Source organism: Rhineura floridana, chromosome 17 (genome assembly GCF_030035675.1).
Source record: "Rhineura floridana isolate rRhiFlo1 chromosome 17, rRhiFlo1.hap2, whole genome shotgun sequence".
NCBI classification, from domain to species: Eukaryota; Metazoa; Chordata; class Lepidosauria; order Squamata; family Rhineuridae; genus Rhineura; species Rhineura floridana.
The window spans coordinates 30,972,667-30,995,760 of record NC_084496.1 but is presented as its reverse complement, the minus strand read 5'-3'; the positions used below and the strand labels follow the sequence as shown (position 1 = coordinate 30,995,760).

The 23,094-nt window shown below is 53.3% G+C and overlaps 2 protein-coding genes across 4 annotated transcripts in view; one reads left to right on the top strand and one right to left on the bottom strand.

Annotated features, from left to right (window-relative positions):
- CORO7 (coronin 7) overlaps window positions 1-23,094 on the bottom strand; it is an 81,781-nt gene that overhangs the window by 22,589 nt on the left and 36,098 nt on the right. The window lies entirely within an intron of this gene.
- Window positions 147-22,222, top strand: VASN (vasorin). Its single transcript, XM_061599821.1, has 2 exons — window positions 147-479; window positions 19,678-22,222. The coding sequence occupies exons 1-2, from the start codon at window positions 406-408 to the stop codon at window positions 21,683-21,685; spliced, it is 2,082 nt and encodes a 693-aa protein (XP_061455805.1). The 5' UTR covers window positions 147-405; the 3' UTR covers window positions 21,686-22,222.

Sequence of the window (23,094 nt, the reverse complement as noted above, 5' to 3'; positions counted from 1 at the left end):
TTCGGAGACAGGGAGGGACGGAGGGAGCGCACTGTGGAGGTGAATTTAGAGGTCACACAGCTGGCACAGGCTGGCAACCCACAGAGCAGCTCTGGAGGACAACTCTGCTCTTTGATCCAAGCTGTCTTGGGCAGTCCCCAAATGTGTGGCTGCTGCTTTGCAGCCCAAAGCAAGCACGCTTTCCTCCCTTTGGGGTGTTCAGGCATCGCTCTTGGTCCAGAATACCTCTGAGTATTCTGAGTATTCCGCCTCCCGGGGCCCCTCCAGCCAATCCGGAGGGGCGGCCCGTCGCAGAAGTTTCCGAGCCCGCCCCTGCCCGCCGGGCGCCGCCTCTCTTCGGAGCGGGACTTTGCGCAGGCAGGCAGGCAGCAGAGCCGGCGACGAGGACGCAGCGGCCGCCCGGTGATGGAGCGGGCGCCCCAGCAGCACCTCCGCGCCGGCCCCCGTCCCGCGTGGCAGCTCGCCGTCGGGCCGCGTCGGTAAGTGGCCCCCTGCGGGAGCTCGGGAGGAATGGAGGGGGATGCAGGTGCCTTGCGAAGCGCCTCCGCCCGGGCTGCTCGGGAGGCCCCCGCTCCGAGGTCTCTCTCGGCTCTGGTTCTGCGCTGGGAAGTTCGAGGGGGAAAGAGGCAAGGCGCGCGCCGGGGTCGCCGGTTGGCTACCAGCAACAGCGAGAAGCCGCGGGAAGAGCCCTCCGCCGCTGGGGTCTTCCCCCGCCCCAGTCACTCAGCCTACCTCAGAGGGTTGTTGCAAGGATCTGGGAAAGTTCAAGATCAACCATGCTGGGCAGATGGTATCAGTGGGGCCTGACACTCTGGAGCTCTCCGCAGCAGCCCTCACCCCCAATGATGTACTGCGGGGGGAGGTGGTGGTGGCGAGTTAAAACCCCTCCCCAGAGCCTCCCCAGGAAGGGGCCACAGCTCCGTGACTGGACAGCTGCTGGGAATGCAGAAGGGTCAGTCCCCCCCAGGCCCTGGCAGCCTCCCGTGTTAAGTTGGCCCGCTAGGCAGGGCTCAAGCTCCCTCCCCGGGGCCAGTGCAAGGGGGCAACCAACCCTCCCTCCCGCTTGTCTCAAGACAAGGCGCTCAACCCTCATTCCCACTATCGGCCAGCCGCAGCCCAACAGGAAATCCATCTGAGCGGGGGGGGGGGCAGTAGGGGGTTCTGAGCCTGTGCCAAGGCCTCTCCCCCCTCCCGCCCCACTAACTGCACAGCATGTCCAGCCGCCATGTGGATTGCGGGCTCAAAGCTGTCTGTCCTCTATTCTGCTGACCGTAGCAGCATCCCAAACCTGTCCCCTGGAGTGGTTGCATGTCCCCAGGATGAGCTCAGCACCTCTTGGTCCTTCCTCCCCCTCCCCCGGAAAGTGATTGGGCATAAAGCAGGTCTGAGAGAGAAACTACTCTGAGCCAAGATCCAAAAGGTGGGGGGGGGCACAGCTGTATTGGCGAATGAGGGCTAGAAGGGCCCGGGGCTGCCAGCCCCTTCCGTGCTTGTGCCAGGCTTGTGCCAGGCTGCAAGAAGATGTGGGCTGTGGAAGAGAGGGGGAGGGAGGGAGACGGGGGTGTCTTCCCTCCTCCTTGATCCTGGAAGGGTTAGAGCCCTGCTTTTGAACACACGCACAAACGTGCGCGCCAAGGTTTGCACAGATTATTTCGCCTCGCTCAGCTTTTCCAGCCTGCGTGTTTATTTTCGTCCTTACTTTATTAGTGGGATTCTGGGAGGTTCTGTAAACAGAGTGTCAGAGACAGGAAGTAGTTGTGTGAATGAATGACAAGGCTGGGAGTAATCCAAACTCCCCCAGTTGGGTCGCTCTGCCACTTCCGGGCTGGGGAAACTCCTCACATGCTGACCAGAGGAAGGGGGGTCCAGGGGCAGGCCCCAATGCCACCCTACCAGATGCTGAATTCTGAGGGTATGTGCAAATCTCTGAGTGAAGGAAGGCTTCCATGGCATGCCTGTGGGTCCCATGTTGTTGGCTGGTGGGGGGCAGCAGCTGTAGTTCTGTGAGTGACAGCTCAGTCCTATTGAGTGCCCTCCTCTAGTGCAGGAAAATGCCGTATACATCATGCAGAGAAGCTGCAGGAGTGCCTGCTCCTTCCCTCACTATAATGCATGTGTACAGTGTGTGTGTGTGTGTGTGTGTGTGTGTGTGTGTGTTGTGTGTGTGTGTGTGTGTGTGTGTGTGTGTGTATGGGGGGGAGTGGACTCTCAAGACTGTGACCCAATTAAAATTCCCAGGATTCCTTGGGGGGGACCCATGTTAGTTCCTTGGGTAAGTCTGCACCCTACGTAGCGAGTCTAAGAAAGGCATTTATTTTATTTATTATTTGAAGTTAAAAAACGTATGCCACTTAATTTAATAAACATCTCTAAGCAGTTCACATAAAAACACAACAATAATCAATGTTTTGGGTATTCTTTGGAAACAAAATTCCTGTTGTATTTTCACTTCTACTCTCCCCTCCCACCCCCTGGTCTGGTCAATAAAAAACTCTGCTTGCTTTTCTGTAAGGTAGACACAGAACACTTGACTGCTTTACGGAATGAGTTGCTTTCAAACAACCTGACCTGACCTGAACATATCTCTGAGGGATCCTGGGCTTGAATTTGATTGTGCTGTCTGCTATAGAAGAAACTGAGGCAGGGTTGGGGGCAGCTCATGAGCTTGCACATTCAAGAGATGCAGAGCTGCTGCTGCAGCTTAAAAATCCTGCTTGTGTTTACATTGTGGCTACTTGGGTCAGATGTTGTGGGGTCTGCAGGCTGTGCATCACTGGGCATGTGAAGGCCTGCCCCAGATTTTCCCATCCCCCGCCCCAGGACTTCAAACCTCTCTGTGCCACGGCTGGGGGCATAGAGGAACTGTGTCCAAGCAGGAAAGGAAAGATCGGGCAGGTGTCATAGAGGGTATTTGGCACTTGGAAGACTGCAATCCAATAATTTAGCAGGCCTGGCCCAACTGCTCAATCAACCTGCCATAGTTCCACTCGGATGGCTTAAGAGAGGCAAAAATTATGTTTTTTAGCCCCACCCCATATACCATTACCACAGAGTTGGAGAGTCATTCTCCTTGCTCCTTGTGATTACAAAACAAGAGCTCTGATGGATCAGACTGACAGGCATCCTGTTTTCAACACGGATGGATAGCTGCCTCTCAGAAGCCCACAGCCTGGGGTGATGGCAACAGCCTTCCCCTGCTGCTGCCCTTCAAAGGAATTGAACCTCCAAGATGGCACTGGGGGGGGAGCTATTGCTGAAGAGGGAGGGTTGGTGGATAGTCTGCATTATGTATCTCAAGGATGCAGAGATGTCCCTGTATTAAAGAAATCTGACTAAACTATGACTTTGAGGCCCTGGCTCAGTGGCAGAGCGCACTCGCTTTGCAGGCAGAAGGCCTCATGGTCCATCCTCAGCATGACCAGCTCGGGCTGGGAAAGAGCCGTGCTGGAGGATGGCTGCCTGTCAGTGTAGACAGCACTCAGGTAGATGGGCCAGTGTTCTGGCTCAGTACAAGACAAACTTTCCTGTGCAAGAGAACTATTGTTCCCAGCCTTAAGTTTCTAGACGCTGTAGTAAGGGTTATGTTCAAAGGGGCATTTCCCTCTTATCTCCGATGAAAGAGGAAAGTTTCTTCTAAGAAGGTGCTTGTTGTCATCTGCAGTTTTAATAAATTTGTTTGTATCTAATTAATACAAATTAATTAATATCCCACCCTTCCTCCCAGTAGGAGCCCAGGGTGGCAATCAAAACAAGAAAAACACTCTAAACATCTTAAAAACAGACCTTAAAATATTTTAAAACAAAACATTATTATCTTTTAAGATCTACTGCCTGCTTAATCAGCCCTCCCCTCTGGTTTAACTGATGAAGAGTTGTTCTTTTTAATCAAGAGAAACATTGCAGCCCCTTCAAAGAGGTGACTACTGCCTCCTGAGCTACCAGCCAAACCCAAGGGGCTCACCTTTCATCTGGGAGTGCCCAGCTGCCAGCTGGCTCACCTGAGGAGTGTCCCCTCCCTCCCTCCGCTCTTCCTCCTCCTCCTCCTCTTCCTCCAAAGCATCCCAAACCAGAAAAGCAGCTGCTGTCACTGCATTGGCATTCTCATTAGCTGCTTGTTAGGGAGCCACATTCCTGGCTGCATGTGTGGGACGGTGTGTTGAGGTGCAAGCGCCAGCCCTCCCACGCAAGTGGCTCAAGGTCTGTTGGGCTGCTGGCAGGGGTTTCGTTTTGGAAGCCTGGGCTTCTTGCCTCCTCCCCAGTACCTAAGGGGGAAAGGCTGGACAAGCAGAGGTGGATCCTCAAGACCTGCCAGAGAGGAATGCTTTGGCTGAGGTGGGTGGGTGGGAAGCAGGCTGGTGGGGGTCCTGGAAGGATTGTAAAAATTGTTCCAAACCGACGGAAGAAGAGGAAAAGAGGGCAAAGAGATCTGGGGAGGCCTTTCTGAGCTGGGGGTAGTGCAGTGAGGCCTCTGCATTGCTCTGGGGCTGCCAGAGAAACTTCACTAGGAAGGAGGGAAGTGCCAACCATGGCCACCCAACTGGTGCCCAGAGATGGACCTGGCAGAGGGGAAGTGAGGACAGCCATCTCCCATGCAGTAGCTGCCACTGTTTGCATTAGTGTAAAGGTGTAAGGTGATGGACGGGATCATGCTACCATGTAGTTCAGGGAACTGTGCCACGCTTGTGCATGGCCACTCAGAAGCTCCGCCAGTAGAACTGTGGAGGTGGGGGGGGGAGGAATAGCCAAATTTGGCTGGATGAGCCAGACAACTGATTTGATACGATGTAAGCCAGACAAGCGACTGTCTGCATTTGCCAAGTGCGAGTCAGGGGACAGGTCCAATGAAGAGCAGGGACAGGAAGGGAGACTTGCTGGGAGCTGTACACTGAAGTGCTTAGAGAGAGCAACAAGGCTTGCCCTTGTTTTTTTTGGGGGGGGATATAGGCAAGCCCTCTGAGCCACAGCAATCTCCCGTTCTTGGCTTAGCTTACTCTGGATGCTGCTCACCCCAAACTCCTACCTCCAGGATAGCCAGCGCAGAGGCAAGCAGCCAAGCCCTCCTGAGCTGGACAATGGCTGCCTTGTTCATCCTGCTTGGGGGCTGGCGAGAGAAGCTAGTCAGGAAGGTAAGTGAGAGGCAGAGAATGAGCAAGGGCAGCACTGGCCGTCTCTCCACACCCGAAAAACGGGAGCAACCTTTGATTTGGCCTGGCCTGCCCATTGCCAAGTACGAGACAATTTCCAAGGGAGTGGTTATTCTACAGATCTGGTTCATCGGCTATGTTGTGAGCCACTCTGGGCACAATTTTGTGGAAAAGTGACATACAAATAAATTGATGGTGGTGTTGATATGATAGGGAAAGCGACCGAGGGAGCAACAGTAGACAGTCCTCTTCCCCTCTACTGACAGCCCCTAACGTCTTGCTTGCTAGAAACTCTCTCCTATGTGGTGTAACAGAATGACCTCCAAAGCGGGATCAACGAGAGCTGGATGCCATCTCTGCCAAGGCCTCTGCTGCAGTGCCAACCTATCTGGTCTGCTGACAAGCCAGCCACAGGAATGCTGGTCAGGCAGCACCTCCCTGCCCTAATTATGGGCTGCATGTGTGTGTACTAATGATAGCCTGGTGTTTTAGCAGTGGCTGTGGCCAACACACAGTGAGAGGCACAGGGTGCCAGCATGCCCCACTGGGCACCTTTGTGGTCCAGCAAGGGTCAGGCTGCAAAAGGGGGCGCTACGTCATTGTGATGGGCCTGCCCAAGAGACCCCACTGCAGCGAATGCCTGGGACTGCAGGCCCCAGACAGAGGATGGGGCAGAAGCCTCAGGGCTGGGTGAAAGGCAAGAGAGCTGCCTCTTCCTAAGCAGGGCTCTGCTCTATAGAGCCAGGGGGAAACGAACTGGGCTTCCCAAACTATACATGTGTGGTTGGGGGAGTGGGGGGGAGGGACTGCTCCTTGGGACAAAAACCTGAGGGCCTGCAGGGGAGGTGCCATGCGAGTCGTATGTCGTGGGAGGGGGCCACAGCTGGGCCTTTGGTGCTGTGGAAGATTATCAGGGGCTAGCTCCAGTTTGGCTGCCTTTGCTGGTACACCACCCAGTTCCAACAGCAGCTGCAGCCAGGGGGAGCAGAGGAGTACAGGTGAGCCTAAGAGCCTGGCGGCTGAGCCCTGCGAGGATGGTCTGGGGCAAAAGAAGGCACACTCCCTGATAAGGCTCTTTCGAGGAGGAGGAGGAGGAGGAGGAGGAGGAAGAGAGCAAGGCAGATTGGCCAGGAGGCCCAACCTGTCCCTGCCTTGCCTCAAGGAGGAGGGTGGAGATCCGCCCTGCAATTAGTGTGTGGCAGGCTAAATCCTGGCAAGGCCCACTCCTGACCCGGCCAAGCAGCCAAGGAGGATACAGTTGTTGTAGGAGGGATAATTAAAGGGGCAGCAGACGTTACTCAGTGGGCGGACGCAGCCGCGGCAGCAGCAGGCACGTCAGCGAAACCTGAGCCTGCTGTTTCCGAGTAGCATTCCAGTGGGAGAGGGTTGGTGCTGGGGGCTCCTCCCAGGACCCTCTGGATGCCCCCATCTGCTGCTGTCCTTACATGTGGCATGCATGACTCTCCCCCCCCCCCCCGCAGCCGCCTTGCCAGCAGGGATGTAGCACGCCCAACAAATTTCCCAAGTCCTGAATCTGAAAGGCTCCTTCTGACTCTCCCTGGCTGTGGATCTATACACCCCAGCTGCTTCTGCCAGCTCAGCCCCAGGCTGACCAGGGACACCCAGCAACTTTTTCAGCACAATGCAACTCAAGCCGTGTTCACAGGAGAAATTTATATTTTGGACTAACTGTTGTTGCTGAGGGACTCACAAAGAGGGTCTGCCATCTTGTCCTTTGCCCCAGGCAGCAGCGAAATGTCTTGGGCCGGCGCTGCACACCAACAGTGGTGTCCTCTGTGGTTGGGGAGTGGGGTGCCAGTCTCTCATTGCCAACAGACAGCTCTGGGTCACCCAGAAGCAGGCATAGAATCATAGAATAGTAGAGTTGGAAAGGGCCTATAAGGCCATAAAGTCCAACCCCCTGCTCAGTGCAGGAATCCAAATCAAAGCACACAAATCAAGGCTTCGCATGCCTTAACTGTCTGCTACTAACACATCACAGGTGGGCAGGATCGCCTTGGTTGAATGCAACATGGGCTCCAGAACACACTTCACTGAAAGGGAGAGTGAACTCTGAGAAAGACAACGGAGTGCGGCACCATCCCCTTCTCTCCCCCCCCCCCGTCTCTCTCATACACATGTGGAGTACACCCCACCCCACCCCACCCCGTCTGCAGCTCTGGAGAGCCCAAGTGTCGCAATGCTGCCTCTGGTACTGGCAGCCAAAGAGCACCCCCTGCGCTGGGGAGCATGGAGGGTGTTGTGCCCCCCCACATCTGGCAACTGAGGAGGGGGCTGGCGTTACAGAAAGAATGCTGCCGGGTTGTGTGGCGCCTCTGATGTGCTGCCAATTGCAGAGCCAGCCACCCCGCCCAGGGTGGGTTTTTTTTAGCCGGCCCAGGAGGAAAGTGTTAGGAGCTGTCTCTACTTCAGCCCTTGCATCTTGGGAGCAAATGCCTTCCACAGCCGCTACAGAGGAGTTGCGCATTCCAGCATGGCCCAAGTCCCGCCCCCCAAGCCACAGCAGGGAGGGGGGAGGAGAAGGAGCGCTTTGCCCCAAAGGCCACAAGCCTTGCAGAGTTCATGACACAGAGCTAGCTGCCAATATCCATCCCACAGAGTGAGTGAGCTCTCTGAGCAGAAACCACTGCTGCCGCCTCGCTGACATTCACATTTATATTGGGGAGGGCAGGGCAAGAGGCGCCAGTGCCCCGGCCAGATGGGCACGCCGGCCCTTTGGGGGCTGGAAACTGCCTTCTGCCACCAGGCCAGTGAGCCCATCTCGGTCTATGCCTGGGAGGATCTTCCCTGTCACTGATCCATGTTTAACTGGACATGGCAAAGACTGAACAGCAGGCTTCTGTCTATCCTCTACCCCTGGGCAAAATCCCCCAGTCTTGCCTTGCAGATTTGCTGCTATTGCCCCACCTTGCCCGGGCCTCATAATTTTCATTAAATTCATCCAAAGCAACAGAACGCCTTGCAAAGATCACAGCCCTGCTTCAGACCTGCTACTCATCAGTGTTTAGGAAGCTCTTTTAGCTTGCAAAGAGTTTGCAGCCTTAGACAGGCGGCTTGCGGGAGGGTAGAGCCAAGCAAGGCCTGGGGTGGAGTAGGGGCAGAGAGCAAGCCCCTTCCTGGCCCAGCTGGAAGGAGCAGACAAGAGTTTTTAGATCCAGCCGGCTGCTCTGAGCTCATCCTCCAAGAACGAGCCACAACGCCACAGCGGTGCGTGCCTCTGCTAATCTGGCTCCAGCCTGAGTGGTGCACTGACCCTCCAAGATCTGGCAAATGCCCCCCCTCTGTTGCTGGCCAGGCCCTGTCCAATTAGGATGACCTCCTTGCCTCATCCCAGCCAACAAAGTCTCCTAATTAGTAATTAGCCTGTTCTTGAAGGTCTTTCCTGGCGGCTTTGCCTTGGCTCAAGTGCTGCAGCAGCAAGCAAGTAGGAGGGAGGGAGGGAGGGAGGTTGTATGTGGAGCTGTGCCACCCCCACCCCACCCCCTGCACACAGAGTGAGGAGTATGGAGAGAAAGTTGAGCCCACAGTTCTTTTGGAGGGGGGCATCTTGGGACGGTGTCTTAGTTTACACTAAATTCAAGGTGGATAAAAAATTTGTATAGCACGGGCGGGTTAGAGGAAGCCATTGTAATTCACAAAAAGGCCAGCTTTGGCGGAGGGGGTGTGACAGAGGTGTATAAAATTGTGCACAGCATGGGGAGAAAGTACAAACTGATGCAACTTTCTCCCTCTCTCATAACACTAGCATCATCCAGTGAAAGCAATGGCAGACAAGAGGAAGGACCTTCACATCACACCTACTTATGGAACTCATTGCCATATGGTGTGCTGATGGCAACTGGCTCTGGAGGCTTTTAAAAGGAGATGAGGCCAGTTCATGGAGGATAAGACTGTCCATGGTCATTAGTCACAATGTCTAGATATTACCTCCAGGATCAGGGGCAGCCTGAACACCAAATTCTTTGAACGAGCAGCAAGGGGAGGCTGTGGTATTCAAGTCCTGCTAGGGGCTCCCCAGAGGCACCTAGAGAACAGCCAGTGGTGGCAACAGGATCCTGGTCCAGGTGGGCTTTGGGTCTCATCCAGCAGGGCTGCTGTTGCACTGGCTTTATCTGGGGCTTGCTCTGCAGAGGGCGCGAGCCCAGGGGCAGCACCACAGGTGGCTTGTAGAGTGATCTGCGTGCAGTTCATGCGCTTCTGCTTTTCAATTCATCCCTCAGACCTTAAGTGCTACCAGGATACACTTCGGCCTTGTTGTTTGGATAAGCTCAAGGCTAGGCTTCCTGCAGGGAGCAGCAGCAGCCTCGGGTGGCACATCTGGATCACTACAAAAGGGCAGCAAACTTCCAGTTATTTAATTTGTGGCTGTATTTTGATTGGGGGTGGAGAAAGTGACAGGGGGCCAGAAGAATTAAGGTTCTGCCTCAGGAACTAAACTAACTCAGGCAGAGCCCTGGATAAGCCCTTATCAACAGAGACACACCAATGCTGTTGCAGATGCTGCTCTTGGGTACAGAGTTCCTAAGTATACTTTCAGCTAGACAAAACCCAGAAGCCTTCTCCAGTCCCACTCACCTCCCAAAACACACACCAAATTCATAGCTGGAATTACTCGCGGAAGAGAGAGCCATACTGCACATCCTCAGGAGCAATCTCCTCTTTTGCTATTACTACATGCCTTCCAAACTTGAGCCCTGGCATTAGAAACAAGTCCTGCAGCAGGACTTTGCTTTTCCAGAAGGTCTGCCCCCTCCTGCCCCCAGGAAGCTCATAAGCAGGGCATGAAGGCAATAGCCCTTCCTTGCTGTTTGCTTCTCTGCCCCCCCATAAGTAATTATATTCCGAGGTACACTGCCTCTGCCTATGGAAGCTCCATGGAGCCATCAAGTATCTGTTGGCAGACTTATTCTCCATGAATTTGTCCAAGCCAGCCTTCCCTAACCTTGTGCCCACCAGATGTGTTGGACTACAACTACCACCAGTCCCTCAGCCAGCACGGCTATGAGGAGTTTTAGTCCAAAACATCTGGAAGTTATCAGGTTCGAGAAAACTGATTTAGGCCCTGTACCTCACTGCAGAATTGCTGTGACAAACTCACTGGTTGATTGCTCCGTTAGAGAGTTGCAACAGAACATGTGTGTGGGGTGAAGGATTTTGGGTTCCTTTCTGATGAAGTTCCAACAACCCCAATAAGGAATGTAGGGGTCTCAGAGGGGGCTTTGACTCATCTTGCTGCTCTTTAGGTAAAAGAGCAACTCCCACCCTCCTCCCTATGATGGAAAGGGGTCCAGTTGTGAGAAGACCGCATGGCAGCCCCCAGGAAGGAGGGGGCTTTGCTGGCTCCTTCCCCCACTCCAAATCCTAACCTTGAACAGGATGCCAGGGAGAAACTAGAGAACGTGACCCTGCAATCAGGCAAGGGTCAGCCCCACTGATCTCCTTGCCAATGAAACACAGCAGGCCCTTCAAGACGTGGGCTCGCCTGTCAGCAGGCCCCTTGCCACAGCTGGCTCCCATTACCCACAGTGCTCCAGGCTATCCATCACCCCAGGAGAGAGGCCCATAAACTGCCTTCACCTGACAGGTTAAGAGATTGCAAAAGGGCAGACGGGGGGGAGGAGCTTGTGGGGCACACAAGCTATGCAGGGGAGAGTAAGAACTCGAGGTAGGCAGGCAGGCACACAGCAGGGACAGGGCCTTGTAACAGCTGCCTGCCCCCATTACTGGGGCAAAGGGGAGCGGCAGAGGCAACTCCTCTCCCCAACCTTGGCTGTGGCTGCAGCCACCCGTGATGGCTGTGGTGGCCCTGCTGTGGTCAGAAAGTGACGTGGCAGAGAGGACAGCGGCGAGAGTTCCTCATTTAGATTAACCTTTTAAAAAAATTTTAATTGACTAAAACTCAACCACCAATTTAACTGGGTAGCACATTTTAAATCTTCATATATTTACCAGCACTTTATAAATGCTGCTTTCAAAAGAGATGTTCTCTCACCCAGGAATGATGCCTGACTTAAGAGGCGGCCCTGATATAGAACATGATGGGTGCGCATCATTAAAAAATGAAGAAATATTCTTCAGAAATATTCTCACCTATCTGCTAACTTACTTGATTGATCTAGCAACTAAAACTCATATGCTTAACCAATTTGGAATTTCTTGAACCAGGCTGGGCCAAAGTGGCTACAGAGTCCACTGGCTCAGCAGGGCCGGGGACAGCTCCCAAAGGCTATGGAGGAGACATGGGCAGGGTCAGGCCAAAGGCCCAGCTAGTCCAATAGCAGCTAACTAGGTGCCCAGAAAAGCTCACAAGCAGGGAACAAAAGCCAAGGTGGCTGGTGTTTTAATACATTTATTTAATTTTTTCAAATATTAACAAAAGAAACCACAGAACAATTAACCACATACAGTACAATATATGAAGACTGGAAATGACAATTTTTAAAAAGGGATCCAGAGTGGATCCTCAAAATTACAGGCTGGTTAGCTTAATGTCTGTCCCAGGAAAACTGGTGGAAAGTATTGTTAAAGATAAAACAACCAAGCATATAGAAGAACAAGCCTTGCCGAAACACAGCCAGCATGGCTTCTACAAGGGAAAGTTCTATCTCACCAACCTATTAGAATTCTTTGAGAGTATCAACAAGCATATTGATAGAGGTGATCCAGTGGACATAATGTACTTGGACTTTCAAAAAGCTTTTGAAAAGGTACCTCACCAAAGGCTACTGAGAATGTTTTGCAGTCATGGAATAAGAGGAGAGATCCTCTTCTGGGTGAGAAATTGGTTAAGTAGCAGGAAGCAGAGAGTATGAAGAAATGGACAGTTCTCCCAGTGGAGGGAGGAAGAAAGTGGAGTGTCCCAAGGGACCTGTGCTTTTTAACTTGTTCATAAACTATTTAGTCAGAGGTGAGCAATGAGGTGCCCAAGTTTGCTGATGATACTAAATTATTCAGGGTTATTCAAACAAAAAGAGATTGTGAAGAGCTCCAAAAGGACCTTTCCAAACTAAGTGAATGGGTGGTAAAATGGCAAATGCAATTTAATGTGAGCAAATGTAAAGTGATGCATGTCAAGGCAAAAAATATTAATTTTGCATATACTCTCGTGGGGTCTGCACTGGCAGTGATTGACCAGGAATGAGCCCTTGGGGTTGTAGTAGACAGCTCGATAAAAATGTCGACCCAGTATGTGGCAGCTGTGAAAACACGCTATGGATCCATGCTAGGGATCATTAGGAAAGGGGCTGAAAGTAAAACTGCTGATATCATAATGCCATTATATAAATCTATGGTGCAGCCACATTTGGAATACTGTGTACAGTTCTGGTCACCTCGCCTCAAAAAGGATATTGTAGAGTCGGAAAAGTTTCCATAAAGTGCAACCAAGATGATCAAGGGCATGGAGCAACTCCCCTATGAGGAAAGGTTGCAGCATTTGAGGCTGTTGAGTCAGAGGTGACACAACAGACGTTTATAAAATTATGCATGGCACGGAGAAAGAGGATAGAGCAATGCTTCTTTCTCTCTCTCTCATCTAACATTATAACTCATGGTAGATATGTAATGAAGCTGAATGTTGGAAGATTCAGGACAGACAGAAGCAAGGACTTCTTCACACAGACAGTGCATAGTTAAACTATGAAGTTTGTTCCCAGAGGAGGCAGTGATGGCCACCAGCCTGGATGGCTTTAAAAGAGGATTAGACAAATTAATGGAGGATAAGGTTATTATTATTATTATTATTATTAAGTTTATTTATACCCCACCATTTTTCCAAATTGGAACTCACGGCGGCTTCCAGATAAAAAACAGATACAATTAAAACCTACCAAAGTTAAAAGCATATAATACATAAATAAATAAATATAGACAGATATAATTAAAAAATGAACTCTGATTTAAAATAGCATTAAACTGTTTCTGATAATTAAAAACTATACTCATAAAATCAGAATAATTAAAAAAATAAACAAGCAAGAACAATATAACCTCCTTTTGGGCCTATCCTTAGCCGCCTTTGGAATCAAAGGCTTGCTGAAATAAGAAAGTTTTTACCTATCGACGAAAGGACTGCAGGGAAGAGGCCATTCTTATCTCCTTAGGGAGGGAATTCCAAAGCCTAGGGGCAGCCACCGAGAAGGCCCTATCTCGTATCCTCACTAGTTGTACTTGTGCGGATGAAGGTATTGAAAGAAGGGCCTCTCCTGGGGAGCTCAGGGCCCGGGCAGGCACATAGAGGGCGATGCAGTCTGACAAATAGCCTGGACCCAAGCCGTATAGGGCTTTATAGGTCAACACCAGCACTTTGAATTGTGTCCGGAAACAAACTGGCAGCCAGTGGAGCTTTTTTAACAGGGGAGTTGTATGGTCCCTGTAATCAGCCCCAGAAGTTTCCCAGCAGTCTTCAGAGGCAGTCCCATGTAGAGCGTGTTACAGTAATCTAAACGGGATGTGACTAAGGCATGTGTCACCATGGCCAGATCAGACGGATCAAGGAACGGTCACAGTTGGCGCACTGATCTCAAATGTTGTCAGGGTTGTCAAGGTTGTCAGTGGCTACTCGCCATCATGGCTATGCTCTGCCGCTACAGATGGAGGCAGGATGCTTCTGAATACCAGTTGCTGGAATCTGTGCGGGGGGGGGGAGAGAATGCTCTTTGCTCTGAGGTCCTGCCTGAGGGCTTCCCTTTGCTGCATCTGGTTGGCCATCATGAGAACAGGATGCTGGACTAGGTGGGCCGTTGGCCTGATCCAGCAGGCTCTTCTTATGTTCTTAGTGCAATACACTGATTTAAGTAAAGCACTTCAACCCAGAAAATCCTCTCACAGCATATGGCAAGTTGACAGAGGCCCTGTAGTAAATACACTTATTCATACTGGGGGGGAAATCAAAACCTTTTTTCATCCAAACAATTGTCTAATCCCTCTGCCTCTCTCAGCTGACTTGTAAGCTTCTCCAAAAAAATGATTAGTTCTAGTTAAAAAAAAGTCCAGTCCCAGATTCCCACAGCCGGCTGACTAGCTGCCTCACAGCCACCATAAAGAAAGTCAGGTCCTCTCCTGCTCTTTGTCCCCCAGCACCCCAATAATCTGAGACAACTGCTTCTCAACAGGCAGATTGCATTTAGCTACCCTGCTGGTAAAAGATGCATCTGTAGCATGCAGGGCTAACCCAGGGGTTAGCTAACGTGGTGCCCTCCAGATGTTGCAAACTACAACTCCCATCATCCCCAGCTGGCACAGCCGATAGCCTCGAATGATGGGAATTGAAGTCCAAAATATCCAGAGGGCACCATGTTGGCCGCCCCTGACCTAACCCTTTCCAAGAGTCATCTCAGCCTGTGGCTGGCCTGACCTCTAAGCAGAGGGAGATGACTGCCTCAGGCAGCTGATTATGAATGTCACAAAAGGGTAGCAAACTGTTACTGAATTAGTATTTTTTGCCCGCAGAGAGAGCCACTTGTGGGATTTTGTCTCAGGTGCCAGAATAACTTGGCCGGCCTTGGTATACTGGTGCATCTAGCTCTGCATTGACTACACTGACTGGCAGTAGCTCTCCAGGTTGTCAGGCACGAGATCATCCCAGCCCATCCTGGAGATGCTGGGGGTTGAACCTGAGATGTTCGGCATGTAAAATGTGTGCTCTTCCTCTGAACTATGGCCCTTCTCCTTGAGTTGGGGACAGAAGGGGTCACATACATTTTCCCCCCAGCAGAGAATGGGCTGGGCCTCCGTGTCCGTGGCACTCAGGTCCCATCAGTTAATGACAACATTGTGTGAAGGAGGGCTCTCTCCTTCTCTGTCCTGAACCTGCTGCCAGTCGACTTCATGGGCTGCCCCCAAGTTCTAGAGTTACGAGAGAGGGCAAAAAAGTTCCTCTCCATCTACACCCTTCAGGAGCCTTCAGGTTCATCCCATTCTTCCTCCAGCTGCGCATTCTAGCCTTTGTTACCTGTCTATGTAATGCCAGCTTTGGGGATCTTTCCAGAGCCCCCAACTTTTCCACTGTTCATTAGCTGACAGATATGCTGAGAAACAAGTAGCCCCTGGGACAACATCATGCTTTGAGGGAGGGGCATTCCTCAGACGGCCAGGACCCACCTCAACATGCACCCACTCACTTGAGTTCTTCTCTCCCCCCAAAAAACAGTAGTGCCACCTCTAGAATGAAAGCCAGGCCTGGATTCATTGTCATGCTGAGGACAGGAAGGAGCACAGTCTGCTTCCCAAAGATATTGAGGCAATGAGCCCCGTCCAACCTTCCATTTTCAGATCTGGGGCAATTCCCTTCTTCCTCCTGCCTGTCCACAACTGGCTCACGGAGGAAATAGCATTTTGGGGGGGGGGAGGGGGGAGATGCAGCCGCTACAACTCTTTCAGAGTTTGAGGGTAACAATTCAGGAGTGTTCCGAACATAAGAAGAGCCAGGTGGGTCAGGCCAAAGGGGGTCCATCTAGTTCAGCTTCGTGTTCTCAGATGCCCCAATGAGGAAGCCGACAAGTGGGGCCAGAGTGCAAGAGCAATCTCCCTCCTGCAGCTACCGGCAACTGGTTTTTGGAAGCACATTGCATCTGACTGTGGTGGCAGAGCACAGCTGTCATGGCCAGTGGCCACTACTAGCCTTATCCAGGCACTAGGAAAGGCGTATCCCAAGACAGGTGCTAAAAGATAAACTGGGGATTTCGCCCCTCTGGAGCAGCAGAGGCTCATCCTGGGCCTTCTAACAGTTGTGGAGGGGCAGATCCGCAGAATGGGTGGGGGATGTTTCCTCTGGCTGGAAAGGAGAAAGTGCGCCTGCCCTACATTTTATCTTCCCTGCGGCAACCAGAGGCCCAGAAGCCCCACCACTCTCCCGGTGTCTGTCAACAGCCACCAAAGGCCACGTTTCCCAAAGGTTTGTTTTGTTTTATTTCAGTACCTTAGTGAAAGTGGTGACTGACGGGCTCCCTGGTGCAACCCTGTTTCTTCAGTATTTTCTAGTGACCTTTGGAGGTGTATATTGATGAAATGCTTGGCTGACTCCCCCCCCCAAAAATAGGCATTTCTAATATAATCCAGGAGGTCAGGAAAGTTACACAGAATGAAGTAATTGACTGGAGTAACAGACGTCAAGCGTTTGATACAAGTCTGCCTGCCTTGAGACACACAGAAAACTATTTTATTCCCTGAGGACTTGGCAGCTGGAAATGAGAGGAGGCAAACAGACCGGGGGCATTTGGCTGGTCACAAGGTGCTCGTGAGCCATCCATGTGAGGTGACTGCAACAAGACACGCCCCATTCCCTTCCCTCCTGTGGAGGAGACCCTGTGCCCATCGTCCTTTGCACACACACAGCTCTTCTGCCCACTTGAGGCAGGAGCTCCCTCTGCCCATCGCAGCATGTGCAGAGAGTGTTAAATACTAGTCTTAGATGCATTCAGGTGTGTAGTTGTCTGGGGTCTCAAGGGGTCTTAGACCCCTTACTTTTTTGGGAGCAGGGTCGCAACAGGGTCCCTGTATCTCCAGGATCCTATGAACCAATCAACATGAAGGGGGAGTGTGTTAGCCACTGAGAAGAGTCTTCTAACATGCTTCATTGTTCTTTCCTGCTGATTGGAGCCAGTCAGAGTGAAAGGTGAGTCAACCCCTCAGAAGATTCTTCTCAGTAACTAACACTCTCCCCCTTTCATGCTTATTGGCTCCTAGGGACATCTGCTGTTGTGGGAGAGGGCATTCACAATGATCTCATTCTCAGCCTCACAGCAAAAAATGGGGGACGGGGTGTGGCTGCTGCTATCATGAAGGGACCCTGCACTTCTGAATTTGCCACTACATTACTGGGTGTATTTCTGGTAGCCCCAAGGAAGCAGTCATAATTCCTGCATACAAGACCCCCAAGGTGCCTCTGCATTGTTCATCTTTAGTCCTGGAGAGATGGAGGAATCAATGGCAGGAGTGCTTCCACATCACCATTGGCCTCCCGAACGTTCCTACCCAGAGCCAACCACAGCGGGGTACAAGCAGGGCATGGACTCCCTCTGGCTGTGGGGGTGGCTAGTTGGCTAAAGCTGGTGATGAAGAGCCCTGGGTGGCGGAAGATGTGCAGCAGGAGGTTGCTAGGCGGGGCTCACTTGACTCAGGCCAGATGGCTCTGCCTAACTCCTTTGACTCAAGCAATAAATATTTGGGGGCAGAGGCAGCCAAAGTTCAGTGGAGTTACTGCAACCCTGGGCAGAGACTCCAGCATCAGACAGCTACAGAGCGCTGCAGTGTGGGGCAGCACGAGGGCGCATCTCTGTAGCTCACTGGTGCAATCCCAGTGGCGGCATCTCCATGTACGCTGGGACAGACCTCTGCCTGGAACCCTGGGGAGCCGCTGCCAGTGAGGCAGAGAACACAACCGTGAGCTAGACGGACCCCAGTGGTCGGCTCAGCATAAGGGGGCTTCAGATGTTCCTCTGCCCCAAATGCTGAGGCGGTGGGAGGGGGATGAGAGGGCCTGAGAGCAGCAAGCAAGCTGCCTGCCTGCCTGCCCGCCCCCAACCACAACCACAACCATGCAAGGCAACAGCAATGCTGCACCTGGTCAGCCATTTTTCACACCCCCTGTATTTGGTTTGGGGCTCCCTTCTTTGAAGAGGGGCAGCCATTCTGGTCCCGTGTAACATCTGCCCATGAAGAGGGAGGGCGAGCACCTAAACGTTGCTTTCCCCCCCTCCTGCTCCTGAAGGATGGCAGCTGAAGAAGGGACCCTCCTCGTGATTTAGAACCGTCTGCCCTGCTCACGGGGAGGTTTTGCACACAAGCAGAACATCAGCACAGGGCTGTAGAGACCCATAACAATGGCAGTCGGTCAGCCCAGGGGCTGGAAATCTCAAGCATATGGAGGGACCAGAGCGCAGCAGCAGCAGAGAACCTGCTTTGCGTGCCCAAGGTTGTAGGTTCTACACACACACAGGCATCTCTAAGTATGGCTGGGAAAGGGCCTGAGAAAGCCATTGCCATCAGCACAGTGCAGGGAGGGAGGCCGTTTTCCAGCCCAAGAACTGCACTCCCTCCCAGGCAGCATTCCAGCCAGTGGTGGGTGGAGCCAGAGGCAAATGTGGGGCGCAGCAAGGGCTGTGGCCCTTTACTTCGCTAGGATCCATCCCTGCTACATAAGACCCAGGGATTTCGTTACGCTGCCCAACACATCTTGGTAAGCCAGAGGCATGACGACATGTCCAGGCCCATTCCAATTGGGCAAAGGCACTTGGAGACGGTATGGGGCAGGGCCAGTGAGGGGTGTGGTTCTGGGGCCAGACAGCGAGGCCTGAAGGGCCACCTTCGGGTGTCAGGCCTGAGGTTCCTCCCACTGGTGTAGACCATGCTGAACTAGATGGACTCCTTGTCTGTCGTAGGATAAAAACAGCTTTTGTTCCTAACTGGCAGCTGCCTTGGGCCTCAGAGGCAAGGCGTCATTGGGCAGAGGCCCCCCTGGAGCACCCCTCAGGGCCGAAAGGTCTGCCTCCAGGGCGTGGGGACCTTCTCTCCTTCCAAACATGCCGGACTATTCCTGCCTCGTGGGATCCTTGCGCCAAACGACAGGAGATTTGGCATCCACCTTTAGGCAGAACCAAGAACAGGGAAACTATCTTTACATCCAAGCCAGGGGAGGGAGGCACACGCGCTGGAAAGGCAATGAGAGGTAAAGCATGATTGCACGTGTGCCACATGGTCACTGCAGGAGGAGAACCCCACAATGTGAGCTTCTGGCTATTAGGGAGCAGGAAGGGACAAAGACTGTAACTTCTTGCTTGGAGGTGGGGTCACCAGCAAATTGCATCTGCTCCTGTCTTGTCCAAGCTGCCACAATCCCCCCCCCCTAAATTCTCCTGATGCCTCCTTCCCTGGGCAGAATGAACTAGCTTTGTCAGAAGAATCCAGCTGGGCTGGTAAACACAGCAGGCAGAGAGGAAAGCTATCCAGTCAGAGTCCAGCACCCTCCAGGGAGCCAGACCTAAAACATGCTCACTTCCAGCCAGGAACAGACTGCAAGGGAGGGGGGTGAGTGGGTGTCAAGCTCATTCCATTGCCACCTGCAGAGCCCCCCCTCCCCGGCTCCAGAGACTCCATCCAAGGGCCCTTATTTCACATTTGACTACTTTCCAAGCCAACCTTTCCAGCAACTTTGCTTGCACAAAGATTTTTGAGCAGAGCTATGGAAAAACAGCAGAGGCTGCTGGGAACTTGCATTGCGTTCTCTTCCCTGGCTGGGCTGCCAGAGTTGGGTTTCCATCCACACCAATCCTGTTCAGAGCCCCATAGCAGCTATAAACCCCACACTGAGGGCTGAGCTGAGTTTTTGATATGGAAATCGCAACCCTCATGCCTTCTGTAGGATCCAGAGCAGTGTCTGCAAGCCAGTCCATCCATTCTTTGTCTGCTAGGGGAAAACAATGACCCAGCAGAGGGGCAAGAACTAGGGGTGGCTCCTAGGGGCCTTTAGGAAACAGAAGTGCCATGGCTTGATCCTCTTGCTTTCCTTCCACAGGAGCCACACCATGAGGTACCCCACACTCTGGGCACTGTTGCTCTTCCCAGCCGGAATCCTTGCCCAGGGTTGCCCAGCTGACTGTCAGTGCAGCCAACCCCAGACAGCTTTCTGCATCTCTCGGAGGAGCCACACTATCCCGCAGGGGTTGCCACAGGATACAACGAACCTGTATATGTTTGAGAATGGCATCCGCTCCCTGAGCGAGGAGAGCTTTGCAGGGCTGCCGGCCCTCCAGCTCTTGGATCTCTCCCAGAACCTGGTCTCTAGTCTCCCGAGAAACGTCTTCCAGCCGCTCAGGGGCCTCCGTAACCTGGACTTGTCCTCCAACCAGCTGCGCGAGATCACCAACGAGAGCTTCCACGGACTGCGCCTGCTGGAGCGCCTCTACCTGGAACGCAACAGCATCCAGCTCATCCACCCAGCTGCCTTTGACTCTCTGGAGAACCTGCTGGAGTTGAAGCTGCAAGACAACCAGCTACAGGCGCTGCCGCCGCTCAAGCTGCCCACCCTCCTCCTCCTCGACATCAGCCGGAACCGAATTGCCGCTCTTGAGCCGGGCACCTTCCAGATCCCGAACCTCGAATCGCTGAAGATTGCCGGGCTGGGGCTGCCTACTGTGGAGGAGGCACTCCTGCAGAGCATCCGCACCCTGCACGAGCTGGACGTTTCGGACAACCTGCTGTCTCGGGTGCCAGAGGTCCTGAAGCAGCTGCATGGCCTGACCAAGCTCAGCCTGGCGGGGAACAGCGAGATCTCACAGCTGCGCCCAGAAGACTTCCGAGAGCTCCGCGACCTCCAGGAGCTGGACATCAGCAAACTCAACCTCAGTAGCCTCCCTGGGGACTTCTTCAGCTCCTTCCCCAGGCTCAAGGCTGTCACGGCGGCAGCAAACCCCTTCAACTGTGTCTGCCAGATGAGCTGGTTCGCCAGCTGGGCGAGCGGCGGCAAAGCCTTGCTCCGGAGGTCAGAGGAGACCCGCTGCCACTTCCCACCCCAAAATGCAGGCAGGCTGCTCCAGCACCTGGAATATGCAGATTTTGGGTGCCCAATCACCACCACAAGCACCACGTTGAAGACCACCAGCCCCAAACTTGCCGCCCCTATTCCCAGTAGCCATCACGCCGCCCCACAGCCCAACACAGCAAGCCCCACACCCGGGGAGGACAACTCTACTCCAACAGCACTCACCTCACTGGAAGGCCTCCCCAGCCCCAAGGCTCACCTCTGTCCCCCACGCACCTGCCTTAATGGGGGCATGTGCCAACTGGGTGCTCACAACCACCTGGAATGCGTCTGCCCTCTGAGCTTCACAGGCCTGTACTGCGAGACCAAGGTCTGGGGGACAGCTCTGCCGACGGTCAGCCAGGCACCAGCTCAGCGCAAGCAAATTGCCATAAAGCACATTGGGGGTACCTCCTTGAAAGTGGATTTGCAGAACTACATCCAGTCTAAGGCTCAGCTGAAAGGGATCCGCCTGACTTACTGGAACCTCTCCGGCCCAGACAAGCGACCTGTCACCCTCAGACTGCCGGCCTCGCTGCCAGAGTACACTGTGCGGGCTCTGAAGCCCAACTCCTCCTATCACATTTGCATCGGGCCGCTTGGAGACAAAGCCCACGAGGAGGACCTCTGCGTGGAGGCCCACACCCTGCACCTCACCCACCAGAAGCATGCACCTGTCACCCAGAGCAGAGACACCAACCTGGCACTCCTGGTGGCGCCTTCCACAGCTGCCGTGCTGCTGCTGCTGGTGGCTGCGGTGGCAGCTGTCTCCTACTATGCGCGGCGGCGGCGGCGGCAGCAAAGGCAGGCGCAAGCCGCTTCTGGGGCCAGCAACTCCAGCCCGCTGGAGCTGGAGGGGGTGAAGGCCGGCCTTGAGAACGGAGAGCTGGGCGGACATGCTCAGACAACGGCCCCAAATGGCTTGGAATACGAGGTGCCGCTCATGCAGCCACAGTACCCCAGCCACCCCATGCCCAGGGCCTTGCGGCCTTCGTACTTTTAGGGCCAAGGGAGCGGTCCCAGTCCAAAAGCTGGCCTGTGGGAAAGGGGCCTCCTGGACTGCTGAGGGCTTCCCTTGCAGGAAGACAAGCCCTGCAAGGCATCACGCGCACACAGGCACGCTCGGACTCAGTGCCTGGCTGCTTCGCTGTGGCTGCCCCCCCAGGGACGCAGATCCGTAGAGAGTTTAGTGAGCAGCCACTGAGGCAAGAGGCACCCGGGTGCTGGCAACAATAAATCCTCCTGCGGAGCGTGGTCTGGACCAACTACAGCCCTGCTAGGGCAGCCGTGTTTAAAAAGCACGTAAATAAATGAAGGACCATCAACCTCTTCCGTGGGTGAAGGAGGTGCGGGGGGGGGGGGAGGACACAAGACAGAGCTCTCTGCGGGAGCTCACAGGGAGTAAAGCTTTACAGACACTTAGAGAATATTTATAATACAGGATTATTTCCCATTTCTTCTGGGAAATCTCTTTTCTAACACAGATTGAGGTACTTTTTGTAAAACCAGACTGTAAGTGCTTTTGTACAAAAATTAAAAAAGTGATTGTATTTTGTGTCAGGTCATGTGAGGGAGAAGAGGGTGGCCCAGTGGTCGCCTGCAGCTGCAATGCAAAAAGGAGTTGTGGTCTTGGGTGGAGGGGGGGCAAAGTTGAGCCACACGCTTGCTGTTCTTAAGGCAACTGGCGGGGGGGGCAGGGAGGCAACAGACAGGTTGCAATCCCTCCCTTCAGCTAACACACCTTACATGAAGCTCTCCAAAGAGTGAGGCAGACCCTATTATGCAAGATGGAAGGAATGGAACCGGGGCCCTTCTGCGTGCGAATTGAGCTCTGCTGCTGAGATGTGCCCTCACCTCCAAGGGGAAAGGCTCCACTTAACAGGGTGTTGTAGATCTCACAGCATGGGCACCTTCGGCAGCAACACACTCACATCCTGGCCGGAGGACAGGGAATTGCAACTCCACCACCCATCACAGGGACATGAAGCTGCCCTTATAACGAGTCAGACACTTGGCTCAGTATCCTACTCTGGCTGGCAGCAGCACTTCAGGCAGGGGACTGAACCCAGCCCTACCTAGAGATGCCAGCGGGGATTGAACCCGGGACCTTATGCATGCAAGGCAGGGGCTCTGCCACCGAGCCACGGCCTTTCCCCACCTTCACCCCCACAGCCCAGCCTCTTCTCACATTGCGAGGGCAGATCCGCTTCATGGGAGCCATCAGTTATCTCCCGTCACACCACAATCCTTGCAGAAAAATTAAACACACTCAGAATCAAACACTGAGCTCAACAAGAAGCCTTCATGTTTTAACACATTTAGGCAAAAATCAAGTGGGTTTTTCCCCCCTACCACCTTTCATTAATCTGCACAAAAGTGAGCCAAACCATACAGTGTTCTGGGAGCTCAATG